The sequence below is a fragment of the Centroberyx gerrardi genome, chromosome 1 (genome assembly GCF_048128805.1).
Source record: "Centroberyx gerrardi isolate f3 chromosome 1, fCenGer3.hap1.cur.20231027, whole genome shotgun sequence".
Taxonomy (NCBI): Eukaryota; Metazoa; Chordata; class Actinopteri; order Beryciformes; family Berycidae; genus Centroberyx; species Centroberyx gerrardi.
In genome coordinates this window covers 22,941,626-22,958,521 of record NC_135997.1, presented here as the reverse complement: position 1 = coordinate 22,958,521, position 16,896 = coordinate 22,941,626, and the positions used below count along the sequence as shown (strand labels likewise).

Here is a 16,896-nt window from a genome sequence, read left to right as displayed (position 1 = left end):
ATGATTCACAGCCCGACTCACAGTCTCAAGCAGCAGCTTCTTGCTGGCCTCCCCGATGCTCTTGAGAGCCATGTCCACGTCCTTCTGGCCGGGCAGACAGTTGACGCAGTTATTCAGGGAGTGGGACACGGCCTTGGCCACCTGGAGCACAGAGCAGGGAGGTGTAGGTGGGTGAGATGATGTATACAGGTGAGCTCGAGTATGTGTGTGTGAACGGTACGTACAGGCGAACTGACATGATCCTGAATTGCCTGTGCTGAGCTAGAAATCGGAATCCAAAATGCTAATGAGCCAGGCAGCAGTGCAGAATAATTGATGTCACCAATTTGCACTTGTGTTTCTTACAGATGCCAACCAATATGTCTGTGTGTCCCTTTGGGCGCGCAACAAAACACATTACCGACTGCCAAAACAGAAGCACATGACAACATGAAAGGGACCAGAGTGAAGCGTTTCATTGAGATAATAATTTAAAAGAGCAGCGTAAGCGTATTTAATGAACTCCACTTTGAATCCCATATCCATTTATGACGAAGAAAAATATTATTTGCTTCTCATTTTCAAGATGACAAACACATCCGTTGTTTTTCTGATCCCCTTATTAATTTCTCTACATTGCCATCAAGAAACGCATATTTTATTCATTTTGTGGAGAGAATATGAGGAGGACAAGGCATAAATAATTGATGCACTTGGGCTGAAAACCTGCCACTCAGTTTATTATAAGAATTCCTTGCTGTATTTGACAGGTGTTCGGTTTCATGTACTAAGCAGATTTAGCCGTTTACCTGGCTCATACTTTGTCCAACATCTAATAAAAAATTATCTTGGGAATCAGATGGCGCTCTGCTGGGAAAGACTGCTGACCTTTACCCTACCCTATAATCTTACATGGCTGCCAGTTTAATTATTTCAAAACAAACAGGCCCTGTTTAACTACCCTTTAAAAAGTCACAACCCTTCAATTCTATGTAAACCTGGCTCGTTGAAGACATAGAGCCCAGTGTTAGTCAGATTTTTTATTAGGATCTCTTTTAGCCCAAATTGGCTACTATTCCAAGAGTCCTTAATTAACAACACACTTTAATCAATACAAAATAAAACACACTAATAAAAATGTACATATACATAATACTATTAAATGATTCTTCAAATTAATTAAGCACACAAGTGGCTGTTTAAGGGTGCGATCACACCCACAGTTCATTTTTTTGTTCCGAACCATAGTGGGCAAGTTTACTTTACATTTTTGTATTTGGGTTGTTCAGGTTCGCACTGCCAATTACAAGCAAACCAGGGCTTGTAAACAAAAGTCACATGAACTCACAAGTATCTTGTTTATTGGACAGAGCTTTGTTAATCTGTATTAGGTTACCAAAACAGCCTCAGAGTCGACCATGGTGGGCAAAACAGACTAGACTGTGTACCCCAGGCTACTCTAATCCATCTCACCTGCGCCAGCCTCTGCTGGCTTTCGGCGTCTCCGGGGGAAATCAATGCCTCCTTGGCCTCATGGATGAGAAGCGCCGAGCCCTCCATGACGTCACGAGCCGAGTCCAGCATGGCGGCGGCGGCCTTGGGGTCTGTGGTGGAAGCGGCGACACCCCGGGCCGCCTGGGCCAGTGTTTTCAAGGCCTGGGCCGTCTCCCGGGCCGCTATCCCTACACACAGGAGCAGAGGCCACCGGACAGGAGAGAGCAAGTGTGAATGGAGATGTGGCAGACAGCAACTACAGTCAGCAAAAGTAATGTATCACAGACAACTTACACAGCTTTGATAATTCAGGATTATATGTTACTATTGCGCACCAATTTTCAAATCACACACACTGACATCTAATTGTATGGGATGTTGATTTAATGTATAAAAAGTAGTTTCTCTGTTTTGACAAACGTGTGTCGCAACCAAGAGTTCCTACGAAATGTAATTTGGTCCAAGAGGCAGTAACTAACAATGCCAGTCCCTGGAGAAATGTGACATTTCACTTAAAACACATCAGTTGAATGGGATAAAACAAATTGAATCAAGCCATATTAGATGCTGCAGTTTACAAGATTACTTAAGGAAAGTAACATGGGCTCCAGCCGATAGGAACATTTCTCCTCAGTTGCTATGGAGAGTTTCAACTTGGCAATGTGCTGAATTCAACCAAGGACATTAAAAGGTAATAAAAAAAATCTCCCTTTTTGCTAGTTTTTAAAAACAAACTATCTTTATTGTATTGCACAAAGCAATCTATTTGATGAACACTATGAGAGACTGGGAGCCAGCTGGGAAAAATATCCAGTGAATACCTAAGAAGCACTTACTCTAAAGTTTTGAGGCTGTATAATGGGTCAAGATAATTCAGTCTCACCTCAAGTAGTTCAAATGTGTTAAAACCATTTTGAAAAATATTTTTGCCAAGGTCAATATAATAGCAGCTCCTACCTGTGTAGTGTTCGTTTCCCTGTGCAGCACAAGTTAGCAGCTGAGCCATAGAGGATCCCACTGACTTAGAGGTGCTGCCCAGGTCCTGAGCACACTTCTCCAACTGCAGGAAAATGGAAAATTAGCTTCACATAAGTAAAGAAGAGTATACACAAAACGGTATGCTGCAGAATGATCTAGTAGTAGATGTCCACTGAATAGCTTGATTGAATAGCTCACAGTAGCTGCTATTTTCAATACAATGTGTGGAAGAATGAGTCTTGAGATGACCGTATGGCTCTGAAATGACCCTTACCGATTCTCCAGGTAGCGGTTTCAGTTGTCCATTTACAGCAGCCAGCATGGCATCTTGTAGCTCACTTCTCAGGGTCTGGATTGCAGTGAGCGCAGAGTCGATCTCCATGGGGCCGCAGGCTTCATGAGCCTACAAAACACAGCAGGAAGTAAAAGTAATGAGATTTTGACATAAAAATACAAAATTTCTTTGGGCATAAATTATCAAATAGGTGTGATAGTTTGAATGAGCTAAAAAGGCAAAAAAGGTCATTTCAGTGTGACTTTAAATTCTGTCAATGTCTCTCAATGACACTTAAATGTCTGTCAAGAGTATCTACCTGCTACTTGTATATACTGTATCATATAATTTTATTTTATCGGTGAGGTTTATAAGCCCACTTGGGTTTCAAACCTCTCCGGCACATGCCCTTTTTTTTTTGTTTTGTATTGTCTTTATTGTTTTTCTTTCATGGTGCAAATAAATAAAACCTAAACCTAAAGCCTAAACACTGGGCTTGTGCATACATGTACAGTATGTGTTTGTTTGTGTACATGTGTAAGTCCGTGTCTTCCTGCATGCATTGCCACATGCAAGTGCCTGTGTGCGTCTGTGCTCTACCTTCTGTGCAGAAGTCCTGAGCTCAGCCAGGCAGGTGGCCAGGTTCTTGGCACACTGACCCAGTTGCATGGCTGCAGCCTGGTCCGTCACCGTGGGAACAGACGACTTCGCCGATGTCACCATCTTACTGCCGGGCTGCAGAGTGGGAAAGAAAGGTGGGAATGACTTTTGAATAAAAATGTTTAAAATTTTGAATAAAAGATACATGTTCCAGAACCAATTGAGATGCTTGATGTGTCGGAGCACCAACGGGCATCGGGGGAGACCCACCCACTGCAGCAGCTATGGGGTGCCACTGAGGTGCTCATCATGTAATCCCACAACACTGCTTCTTTAACTACATGATTACACCAAAAAGAGGTTACAGGCCTATTTCTGATGGGTCCCCACATGGCAGAAACACTATTCATATTTTCTTCAGCCTGGTTCCCAGTGCAAGGTGGTGTGGGGACAAAAAGAAGAAGTGGAGTGTGTGTGTGTGTGTGTGTGTGTGTGTTTTGTACCTGTAGGAAGTTCTGGCTGGCAATGATGAGGGCCAGCTGCGCACTGAGGTCCTCTGGCTGGGCCTGACTGCCTCGCACCCCCTGGACTAGCTGTGGGATGTGGTCTGCCACTGCCTACACACACACACACACACACACACACACACACACACACACACACAAGTCACCAGGTAAATAACAGCTTCAGAATAAAATAATTTTACATCATCATACTATACCACACATCATCATCAAGTAAGCAATTTGGATGAGCACAACACAGTGACTTTCAGCCAGTCTATAAAACAGGATGTAATGAGGATATCAAAGAAAAAGAGTGAGGAAAAAACACATAAAAAAAACCTTAGTGCATTGCACCCCTCCTATCAGTGCTCTGCCTCACCTTACAGCTCTGCACCAGTTGCTGGTGGGCAGCAGTGTTCTTGTTGGAGGCGGCAGCGTTTTGAGAGGCAGCAATGGTCTGCGTGGCTGCAGCCGCAGCTTGCTTGGCAGCATTCTGAGGAACACACACACACACACACACAATATAGACATGGGTAGAATAGAGGTGTTCAGTTTAAACCCACACACACATATGCACATGTAAAAACACACAATCTTTTTTACTTATGGCTCTCTTTCTGTCTCTGTACCACTCTCTCTGAATGTCTCCATTTAAAGCCAAGGCTTTTCAGGTCGCAGTTCTGTTTTTGAGGCTGGATATTTGAAGAATCTACTGCGGGGTCGGCAGTCAGCGACTTCAAATCCTGGTGCTGAGCATTTCTAGAAATGTCTTCATTTTCTTTACATTTCCCCAATTCCAATCCACAGGATGGAAAACTAAAAGCGCTTCAGGGAATGTAAGCTGCATGGATATTTTATTCAACAATTGTATATTAAAAATGCATTTATGCGAGTGGAAACAGAGCACAAATAAAATTATCCTTAGATGTTCAAGTTCAAAATAAGGTCTTGCACATTGTGTATTCAAAACAAATAAATTATAGTAAAATAATACTGCTAATCCTACAGCTACTACTACTAATAACAATAAAACGAGCATAGTGCATCTTTACGGAATACGACAGGACAGGGGACTAAACTGCTTGTAACCTGTCTAACAAAGGCTGTAAGACCCATAAATCCTGACCCATATAGAAGATGAAAATTGTTTTGGAAATGGAATGGAGCAGTGAGTGAAACAACCCTACAGGGCTAGGTCAAAAAAACCTTTCAATCCCTGTTGGAGTTAGATGAGTATTTTTCCCAGGTCTGACCCACTTCAACCAGTCCAACCCTCTAAGATATTAGTGACTTCCTTTTTGAAACTTGCCTGAAAGATAAACCTAGCAATCCTCATGTTTTCTTCTAAATATTTTCAATGTATTTGATTCTCACTCCTCTGGTTAACTGTAACTGTAGCCATTTCACTTGGCTCAAAGTTTGAAAAAGAGGATATGGCCGACAAGCCGCTCAGGATACTGGATCCAGGCAGAGGTTCAGCTAGCATCACTGACCTCCAGTCTGTTGATGAGTTTCTTCTTAATGGCGTTCTGAGCAGCAGCGTTGGTGGCGACACGAAGCCCCTCAGCAGCCTCCCTCAGCCTCTGCTGCTGGTCCTCGTTCTCTGGGTACGCCGCCGCGCCCTGACAAAACACACAGGCTCACAGATCAGAAACCATATATAGATCATAATACATAAACACACACACACACACACACACACACACACACACACACACAAAGAGGTGAGCTTATTACTCAAAAAAGTAATATTACTTTACTTATTACAGGGTTCCCACCCTGATGTAAAATTACATGATTTTTCCATGACTTTCCCATAACTAGGTCAGAGTGCCACCATGAACCAAACATTTTATTCCTCCTGGTTTGTTACAGTCATTTTTCAGCTCAGAAAAGTTGTAAAGGGATAACCAGTTTGGTTTCCACAATAGCTGGTCTTGCTGTGGAAAAAAACTGAAAAACACAGTCTAATGCAATGAATGCCTTAATCAAGTTGTAAAAAATACATTCTGGTAAAGTGACCCAGTCGAAAGATTCCCTGATATTCCCCGGCTTCCTCAGAGACTTTATCAGATTCCCTCACTTTGTCTGTCAGGAACAGGCCTCACTCTTTCATTGTAACCAATATTACTAAAATCGTAATAGTAATTTGTTGTACTTCATGTTTCTTAGAAAAGCAACAGCATTACTTAACATGTTCCTGAGTAGCACGTTAGTATCCATCACATCATACACACCTACTGAAACGAGCAGCAGTACACACACACAACCACATACATATAATCTCAGAAAACCCAATCAGACGTAACAATCACTGCACTCAAACTCATGTTACATTTCAGCTGCAGCTCCTCTCCATTCTAGCAATCAGTGCCTTGTTGATGGCTGAATGTCAAGAGATGCTTCATATTCATATAAACATGCAGCTCTAGTCTCTTTATCTTTGGGTTTACAGAGCTAGCCGTGCCCTGTGTGTACAACAGCTCCCTGGGTTCACTCAAGACCAATATCACTTAGAGCCTCCATGTCTCCTATTGTTGTTGTGAGCAGCCATGGAGAGAAAGGCTAAGCCCGCTGCCATTAGGTTAATTATCTGGGAGCTGAGTAGCTTCACCTGCAGCAGCACAGAGGTGTGTGTGCGTGTGTAACTAAAAATACATGTCACTGAGGTAATGTTTATGTTAACCCCATAACTGCTCATGTAAGAAGTCACTACAGATAGCACAGGACATTACTGTTAACAAGGCAGTACATGAGTGTACATATAGCAAAAACTCATTTTGCTGTAATTAAAGTGTCTGAAAATGCTTGGTTTTGTTGCAGCCTTTTTGAGAAACTGCAAGACAGTTTGCTTTATTTTCCATCATCATTTGCAGTAAAATGACAGTGGCAAAGGACTTTTTTGCTGTCATTTGCCTGTTGGCAACTGCTTGCAATATTTACATGGAACAGCTAATTTGAAGAATTACTAAAAATTGCTGATTTCTGGAGGGAGTGACGATTCAACATGGAGAACGAGCCTCGACAAAGCCAGGCCTTTGTTTTACTGATACAATGTACATACCTGTCAGAGTTTCAATATACTCAATAGTTATATAATTAATTCGAATTTTATAAGTAAACAGTGTGTAGAGATCCTGCTCCAAGGGCAGGGTCAGAGAAACAACTAGCAGCAAACTAATTCTGACAGAATTCAAGAGAAACACATTAAGAAGCATGATCCATTACAATGTGCACAAACACATGGTCAATACATACAGTGGTCAAGCAAATAACCCTTAAATTTAACTACACAACAACAGCCAAATCTACACCACACACTTGCAACACACTTGGGTAGTCCCAGCTCGTGTTACTCACTTCCCCATCTTTTTTCCGTCTTCATAAACTAAGATAAATAAAGCATTTAAGGTTGACTACACACATCTCGCTCCGCTATCGGCTCACTAAATAAGTTACCCAGGCAACGGCTGGCCCAGGTCTCAGCATTGACACAGATAAAGATATAGCTGTGACGGTGATTAATCTGGCATCAAACACTTCTAACCAGCTGGAAGGTAGGGCCTCATTTAACTTTCGCGGTGGAAGGGGAGAGCTATTAATATCGGTCTGTGATTCAGTAGACAGATGATGAGATAGATGTAGACAGAGATGTAATGAGATAAATACATACGTATAGAGGGGGATTGGGTGAATGGCAAGCTAAACCTCCCTTTCATTTGATATCTTCTTACTCCCAATCATACTGCACTCCAAGCTGGAGCTGTAAGAATAATCTGTTGATAAATCATTTCAGTCCAAACACTGGTGCTATTCAAATCAGGAACCAAATGCCATTTAATAAATAGTAACCGGCCATTGCTCAATTTAAAAACTGATGACTCCAGTAAGAACCAAACCAACCTCGTCATAGCCAAGTTGTCATCTTCCTCAAAGCTACACACACACACACACACACACACCAACAAGCAGTTGACTTCTCGTCTAGGATCAAACAATGCCACTATAGAAAATATTGATTTGGTGAAACTGTTCCATGATTTTGGACTATTGACACTGGGCTTATGGTCTTAAATTCTGCGCATGAGCTAATTTTTACTGTAGACAATTTAAAAGGTCATCTTTTATCAGAAAAACCACCATGTCAACAAAACCAAGCAGAATCCCTTCCCACACGGCCATCTTTAACAACTATTAAATAATTAACAACTTGTCTATGTTGGCAAGTTTGGTTTAACAGAACCACAGATTTTTTTTTTGTTTTTACACTTACGTGATTCACACCTGATTTTATCTTCACATTTACACAGACACAAAGACTCAATAAGGATGAGACACATACACTCGTGTCTCTGTCGAACACACACACCTCCAGGGACATACGGCTCTGTTTCTTTCCCCCGTGCAGCCGTTGAAAAGGTCACCTTGTTTGTACCAGAAAAGCAAAATCCAGCTGTCTGGATCTTAATCTGGGGGTTTAGCGTAAGAAATGCCACTGCTCTGATTAAAACAAAAGCTGTCAGGGACACTCCTTGGGTGCACTGGATGCATAATGGAAAGGTATATTTTTAAACGTATTCTGTGAATGGAATGAAGCTTATTTTACAGTAGCGCCTCGTCTATCTCAGCTTACTGCTTTTTGTCAACAAAAATTAAGTAAAAAAACAAACAAAAAACTCACACCCCGCTTACCTTTGCGGCCTCCACCATCCTAGCGGTGGCGTCGGCGAGCAGTTTGGCAGCAGCCAGCAGCTTCTTGGAGTTGTCGACGTCGATCTCTGCCTCGGCGTCAGACCTCATGGCGTTAACCAGGTCTGAGGTGGCCTGGGCCAGCACCCGCGCCTGACGAACCATCTCTCCTGGGAGGGGGGGGGGATTAAATTGTCAGCAAATGAGTTAGTGAATGAGTAATGAGAGAGATTGTGAGTATGTGAGGCAGAGGGACAAAGTGAAACACAAGCAGAATGGCCAAAGATTATTGACTTGTGTAGCCAGAATTTCTCACATTATCTTTTAACTTAAAGAATAACCCAAACCCTAAACCTGACATCTAATGGTATAAACCAAGTTACTGAAATTGCCATCTGCTATTGGCTGATCTTTACTACCTTTTATATAGTAGAGCAGATGGTGACATCACCCAGCAGCGATGGATTTTACCGTTGGATGTCAGACTTTACACAGATTTGGATTTGGAGTTTAGTTACTCTTTAATTATTCAATTTTATCACTTTGCCACCAAGGACAACAATCTAGTAGGCTTCATTTCCATGGAATAATTTGTAATAAAAGCAAAAAAAAAATAAAAAAAATCTCCATTTACATTTCTTTAACCACTTACAATGTAGAACAATGTTCAAAACTATTTGCTTGATGGGTTTTATTGTGTGTGCAAGTTAGCAAGAATTTGATTGCCTTTGCAGTCATGTTTTGCACAGTGGGTGATTGTAGGATATGAATCTCTCCTCCCGATTTGACATGAATCTTGGTACAGAGCTAGTGATGCAATACAAGAGCAGGTCAATATGACTGCATTCATTTTTGATTTGATACGATTTGATGCAGTGTCATGAAGAGAGATGCAGAGTTCACTTGTTATTTTGACTTTGGTTGGGGGAAAAAAATCATGTGGTAATCAGTATTATCCACCTATGAAACAGAAATTTCAATGTTAGCATGATAATGTCATTAGCATTAAATACAGGCAATGCACCTGTATAACATAACTGGCAGAGTGGAGGGAGAAAGAAAGATGCAAAAGAAACAAACGGCTTTAACTCGTTTGAATTGGTACAGCTGTGTCTTGGCACTGACGTACCACAGTGATGTCTCCCCAATTCGAATCGGATAATCATTACGCCCCTTGGTGATTGGTTGATCAAGATCCGAGGATCAAGTTGTGAAGATGAGGGGGAAACCAATTGCAGTTGACCAATCCACCAGCTCTAGTGCAGAATTAGAATTTGCTATTCCCTCTGAAAATATTCTTTGAATCACACTAATGAGGTAAGAAAATAGGGATGAAAGAGGATTGGTGCCTATATTCTCTTTGTCAAAGCAGACTTGGCATACAGCAAAAAGTATCTGGCAGTAAGCCTCTATAATTCATGTGAATGTACCAGCTGATCTGCCAACACTCAACTACAGAAGGATTCATTCTTTTTTTCCCCCCACTTCATTTTTGTACCCGGCTGCCAGGTGTGACATAACCAGCCCCACATATTTGACACTGGTTCAAAGCCGGTATTCTCCAACTGGCTGCGTGTATTCGAGCCTCAGTGAAAACAGCAATTCAACTTGTCTATCAAGCCAATCAATACGGCTAAACTTCAGACCGCTGGGCCAGGACATTCTCTCCACATCCCTCTCTCTTCATCCTTCTGTGCTGTCAGACTTGTTAACATCACTGTCAGCTTTTCTCTGTGGTTTCGCCAACGCTGACAGCAATCCATTCAACCCAGCCATCACACCAGTCTCTCTGAAGAGTAGACGGGTTGAAGGGAGCTGATACAGACATCGACTCAGAGACCGTGAACTTTAGGACCGCCTCTACCCACAGCAAGCAAACTTTCACATATTTAGATTCAACTTTTCTGAGCTCTCCTTCTCTCTCTGCGTCACCCCAAATTAACAGGTTCTATTGTTTTGCCCCTGGTTCGGCCAATTTCAAATCAATCTTTAAGATGTATGAGTCAGGCAGGTCGAATTTTGAGCAAATTTCAGATTGAATTTCATTGCATGACAATAAGACCCGCAATTATGCCAAATCTGTGTGGAAATCTCCAGGTTGGGTTTGGGTCGGTTTATAGGAGTAGTGAGTCAGGGTTGGCTAGGTTCAGGTGGAGTCTTGGCCAAGTTCAGCTCAAATCTTGGTCGGGTCAGACATGTGCAGGTTATGTATTTTTTTGACTGGACCTAAGTACCAACAATATGACCGGTTTAAGACTGCTTACATGACGCTAAACAAAATTAGTCATGTGAATCGATCTCTTGTGTTTATCCTTTGTAGTTTTTTGGCATTTTTTCCCCTAGAAATTATTATATAGGGACTGTTTCAATCTCTGTTTATATTCTGACTGAAAGGTAGTTGGATTGTTGTATTTGCTGCGAATATGAAAACTATGACTGCTTTCAATTCAGAAGTTCATTTTCAATTAGAGGCCAATTAATTTACATGTTTAACATAATGAGTGTATGTGGTTACTTAATCTGAAACAAACTGACTTATTTTATCACATGAAAAACAGATAGGAGGCTGGAAGGCTTCTTAGCTTCTGATGTTAATGTTATGATGATAATGTTTGTGAGGGCCTTTCCTCTATAAGCCAACCAATGCCACTAGGCCCCTTCCTCTCCTCATCTCTTTACTTTTGATCTCCAGGCTGCATTCTCCCTCGGACTCACCTGCGTCTCCCATAGAGCTGAAGATGCTCTCGGTGACGGTCATGATGGTGTCTGTGGCCTGGTCGTAGCGCCCGATGGGCTCTCCCCGGGACGTGTACTGTCGGACATGTTGCAGGAGATCGCCCAGGGCCTGGCTCACCACACTGGCTGCTGCGCTCACCTTCAAAAGACATGACATGTGCATCAGTGTTAGAGACGGACTTCTTAAGACGCGTGCCGGTACCTTAAAACCTGCACAAATGGTGACCAAAAAAAAACAAACTGTTGTAGTGTTGCTGAAAGCTTGTGAACAACTGCTTCAGAACAAACCGTCAGACTGTTCCTACTTACTGATTCGTACAACAAAAATACACAAAAAACCCCTGTCTGTTTGGGTGCCCTTGGTGTTAAAACTGCTCCTGCTTGAGAAACTAAACCACACAGTACTGTTGTGTCGTGACTTGTCATTTTCTGAGCCAAAGAAAGAAAAAAATAAAGGGCACCCTTGGTCTCCAGAGCAATCAAGCCAGGTCTTTGCTATATAGAGTCGAGAAAAACACAAAAACAAAACCCATTTTCCCTCTGCCCGGGGGTTTGAGAACTGACCTGTTTGAGGAGCTCGCCGTCCTCTGTGGCCGAGAGGCAGGCCTGGACACAGCTCTCCACCGAGCGATCCACCAGCTTCCCAGCCTCGATTAACTGCTCCTGGCAAACCGGGGAGCTGATGGTGGGACTCACCACCTAGAGGAAGGCAGGAGGGCATGGAGAGAGAGGGGGGTGAGACACGACGACAGGGAACGGGAGAGAAATTAATACAGGATGGAGAGAGACAGAAACGGGATGAAGTTCAAGTTCATCTCCAGAGTGAGTTTGAGAGAGAAGAAGAAAGACAGAGAGACAGTGATGGCATCACATGGTGGAAATGAATCACTCATGGGAAGGCCCAGCCTTTGGACCAGATTTTTTCCCACTGTCTACTGTTTTTCAAACATTTAGTAAAGGAAACAGAAATAAAGTTTTGGGGATTGAACTTGGAATGCAATAGACGCTTGACAGCAACAACTGCATTCTAGCGTGTAGATGCCGTGTCGGTTCATAAAGTTATTTACTTCCACAACCTGACTCAAACCTCAACACGCAATTTAAAAAATCGGTATGAACACCACTTGATCGTAAAATCGCGTAAATCACATTTCAGACATAACGAGCGAAAGAAGAGAGAAAGCGAGAATTCTTGAAAGGGATTTAGCAGATGGTTCTCGTCACACTGCAATGCAGACAGAGGTGAGGAAGTGATTAGTAAGTGCAACTATTTAGATTAGTAGCCAGGAGGGCATTTAACCTAATGAGATACATGTGGGCTTCTCAATTAAATGTGCAAATATGATGAGGGCGCAGGGTATTTAATACATTTTAACCCCCAAAACACTCATCATGAATACATTTCTATAGCAGTAGACAAGTCTGAGACTATAAAAAAAAAACACCTTGATGTGTATAATATATAAAGACTCATCAAACAGATCTGACATAACTAACAAATGGTTAAAAAGTAGCATGTGTAGCTACTTTGAAATGGTTTTACTCTATTAGCAAAGAAAACCAGGGTGTCATTTCCATGTATTTGTATAATATCCACACAATTCACCAAAGGTCACACAAGCTGCCATCTTACTTGCACTTGCAACACTGGATAATTAAACAAGTTAACATTTGTGTTGCTGTGTATAGTGAACCTTTATTGAAATGAGCCTCGTGTTTCCTGCTGTAGCGTTGAGGAATCCACAACATGCACAGCAATGCAGAAAACAATCATGATAATTTTGGTTGATCACATTCACATGATGTGAATGTCCTATAAGCAATATTCCTGTACCTTGGCACATGCCACCAGCTGGGAGGTGGACAGGGCGCACTGGGTGGCGGCAGCGATGACCCGGTTCTGAAGCACGGTGTCCTCGGCCACCTGGGCCACGTTCTTGGCCTTCAGCACCAACATGGCTGCCGCGTTGGCCACTGCTTTGGCCAGATTCATCAGCACGTCCTGGACAACAGGGGGCAAAGAGGACAGAATCCCATAATCCACCTCATTAACAAAATGATCTATCTGCATGGTCTATCCTCAGCACAGCTCATCACAACACTGTCTATCAAAACATGCTCATCATGTATGTCAACTTGTTTCCATCCCATCCTCATAAACGGCTCATAAGTGGCACAAGAGGGAAAAATGATTGTGCCGTTTGGATGGTAATAGTATTGCTGCAGGTGCACTGAAGTAAAACATTCAATATCACTAAAGGCTGTTTATTGTGCATGGGCTAAATGAAGTGAGGGAGCTCAGTGCAATTGTTATAGGATTGTGTCTGCTGCTGTATTTGCTGATACCTTGTGGCAATGCAAATTGATTGGGGAATGTATAACGGAACTAAGGGTTACATTTGCATTTTGTAACTGAGCTGAGACGGAGCCGACTGGGATGTGAGATAAATTTCACAGAAATCTGACATTTAAGTGATGTGTCGTCTCATCATGAGCAGGAATAGCAAGTGCTGTCCCCACATTGCACGTTCATCTTAAAAATATCTTTACCAACCTGCTACACTCAAGAAAGAGCACAATCAACAGTCTGATTTTATTCATCAACGCATCTATGTACTGCACATCTAGCTCATTATCAACATGACTGATTTACTGTAATACATTCTAGTGTGTTGTGGCTGGCAGGCCGAAGAAAGCTTGAATTGAATTGATTTGATCTCTGTGTAAAAAGTGTGTGTCACAGTCTGTTACAACAACATCCATCATCATCGAATCATAATTTAGCCAAATCTCCTGATAACAAATATGAAAGCTAGAACATTATAGCATTCAACTCAAACAAAACAAAAAAAAAAAGGATCTGGTTAAATGATGAAAAAAAGTTCTTCGACAACATCCCTGCAGTCTTCCATTGGCTTGTCACAATGAGCTTTTGATTAACTCAGTGGCATTTGCTGGGGATCTAGTTCCCTGGGAATATTGCATTAAGGGCGATGATGATAAATGGGACAGGGGGGGGGGGGCGGGTGCAGCGTTACCTGGAACCTCTCGTCTGTCTCGCTCTCTCCGATCTGGCGCAGGAGGTCTCCGCTGGCCTGACCGATGCTGCCTGCTGCCGTCAGCACAGTCTGTCTGGGCTGCAGGGCCGCCGACACAAACACAAAAAAAAATCATAAGGATGTGGAATTTAATTTAGATAACCTGGTTTGCATGTGCATAATCTGTGTTTTACCATACTATATGTTGTATCTCAAATAGCCTCACTGACTTTAATGTCTTTTTATTGTATCTTAACTTAACTAAAACAAAAGAGGCAAACACATTATCATACAAGCATAGTGTTATATAGGACTCATAACTGTAGTGATGGGGCTTAACACTTAGTTGTGTGGTAGAGGGTTTACTAGTACGCTCTTTCTCTGGGCATTCTATCAGTCTAATGTACATTGCTGGGCATGTAGGCAATTTCAAGACTAGAGAGCTAGGCATCATACTGCTACCCTCAGACACTATTAAAATAAACATCTATTTATATTACAATTAACACTAAAAAGAGGCCACCTTATTGTGAGTTGGTCTTCGTGTAACTAGCCTATGGACCACTTGGTATCATCCCAAGGACCGACATAGGTCCACAACCCTGGGCTTGAGAAGCTGGTACATTATGCAGCTTACTGACTGAGCGCTATACACTACATCAACCTCTGAATGATTCTTCCATAGCTGAACAAAAGGGCTCCTCGAGTAAACAGAGGGACCAATACCAAACTCTCAAAGGACCGTGTTGGGAACATTACGATCCAGCAATGCAAGTGGATGCTCAGGCTCCATTATTCATTAGGACAGGTGTGATTCACAAGTGCCTTGCCCTGTATTCTATTTTTTTTTTTATTATAGCTAGCTCTGTTGCCATAAAGACACAAAGCAAACAACACGACTGCCAGTCAGCTGTGTTCAGTCCGGCCAGGACAGTGTAGTTAGCTGGAGCTGGCAAACAACAGAGGATATTAATAGAATTAGACCCAGTTTGGAGGAGCAGGAGAGACGCCACGTTATTAAGAAACATTTGGATTGTCTTGCTTCATGAGGGTTGAGCTGCACTGCCAAGTCTGGCCTTGATACTACCTCCCATCACTTGGTGGCAGATTTAATTGACTTTGTAGGTTGTTATTGTCAATTCAGACAGAGCAAAACATTGTGTACGAAACAAAAGAATAAGCCCTTACTGCACAAGATCTGGGCAATTCAAGTAGAGATGGTGGAAAGTTTGCTCATTTGCAACTAAAATGTCCCTTCTCCCTCTAAATTCAATAAAGGTGGGGAATTATAATCAGCACCCAGTGAATTCCTGACACGTACTGTAAATCAATCTATAGATCTGTGTGTTGTATTGTTCTGGCAAAACCACTTGCTTGGTGCATGGGCTCAAATCCAGACTCACTGATCAGCTACACTTTCACACATTGTTCGCCATTTCCTGTCTCTCTCAACAGTCTACCTTCTCAAAAAAAAAAAGAAATTCTATCCAAAAGCCTTCCATTCCTCCATTTTGTTTTAGCCAATTTTGTGAATAATTGTTGTGGTTTTAAATGGCACATGCATGCAGGTTCTGAACAGAGGAGCTGAATACGGTGGACAGTTTTTAGTCATGTGATACTTCCTTTCATGTTTCAATTTCTACATAAACATCCACCATCATCTCCTCTGCGCTTGGATCTCGACATATTGAGCCATGTTGAGCTCCGCCGCCTTCAACATGTCAGATCCAGACACAGAAGAAGGGCTAAGCAGGGAAGAAAAACTAATTGGCTGTCTTAGCAGCAAAATGGAAAGAATTAACAATGTTGTAACACTAACAGCAATTAACAGAGACTGAGAAATACCCAGGTTGCCCATGTACTGATCTGGTAAGGAGCTGAATTTGACACAGTTTTGAGATTGAGCTTGAACATGAGGTTTGTTTGCTCACCTCTCCGGAGGCGGGCTCCACTGCCTTCAGCAGGTCAGACACCGCCCCTGCCAGCGTCCTGGCGGCCCTCATCAGGTCGTTACCTCCGCCCACCTCGTCCTCCATCAGCGCAGCCAACAGCTTCACTCCCTTCGACATCTCCGTCAGGTTGGAGGAGATGGTGGTGATAGCGCAGCCCACTGCCGTGTAGTCGGTGTCCGTTGGATCGCCTGTTGGGAGAGTGCAAGGGGGGAAAGACAGAGTGAGAAGTGCCATGAGAGAGAGAGAGAGAAAGGAGAACATTGAAAAAAGAAAAGAAGAAAAGCCAAAGTCAGAGAAATGCTGACAAAATCATACATATAAAAGAAAACTAGAGAAAGCAAGTTGATATGAAGTCTAATGAATCTTGTGCTCTCCGGTGAGTCTCCTCAAGACTCACTGACCTATATAAATGGACGACCCATTCAACCAACAAACATTTGCCGCTAGATACCATTAGAAACCCAGAGTAAACCCATCAGTCCATTTAAACATTGGCTAATAGGCAGAAAGTCCTCTGAGGGGAGAAAGGTTAAGAAAAAAAGGTCAAATCTTTATTGGTCAAAAGCATAGATAGCAGGCTGCAAAACCAACTAGTCGGTTGTTCGAGTGATTTTAACTTGGAACGGCTCAGAGTGACACTGAGCCAGCGG

The 16,896-nt window shown here is 42.5% G+C and overlaps 1 protein-coding gene across 1 annotated transcript in view; it reads right to left on the bottom strand.

Moving 5' to 3' along the window:
- Positions 1–16,896, bottom strand: part of tln2a (talin 2a) — a 94,078-nt gene that overhangs the window by 36,462 nt on the left and 40,720 nt on the right. The window contains exons 16-29 of the mRNA XM_071910512.2: positions 16,226–16,434; positions 14,295–14,393; positions 13,091–13,258; positions 11,821–11,955; positions 11,236–11,395; positions 8,524–8,690; positions 5,325–5,453; positions 4,211–4,324; positions 3,829–3,942; positions 3,326–3,460; positions 2,726–2,854; positions 2,431–2,533; positions 1,453–1,661; positions 22–141 (exon numbers count right to left, since the gene is read on the bottom strand). Coding sequence (XP_071766613.1) covers positions 22–141; positions 1,453–1,661; positions 2,431–2,533; positions 2,726–2,854; positions 3,326–3,460; positions 3,829–3,942; positions 4,211–4,324; positions 5,325–5,453; positions 8,524–8,690; positions 11,236–11,395; positions 11,821–11,955; positions 13,091–13,258; positions 14,295–14,393; positions 16,226–16,434 — 1,991 coding nt within the window. The remainder of the gene's footprint in view (positions 1–21; positions 142–1,452; positions 1,662–2,430; positions 2,534–2,725; positions 2,855–3,325; positions 3,461–3,828; positions 3,943–4,210; positions 4,325–5,324; positions 5,454–8,523; positions 8,691–11,235; positions 11,396–11,820; positions 11,956–13,090; positions 13,259–14,294; positions 14,394–16,225; positions 16,435–16,896) is intronic.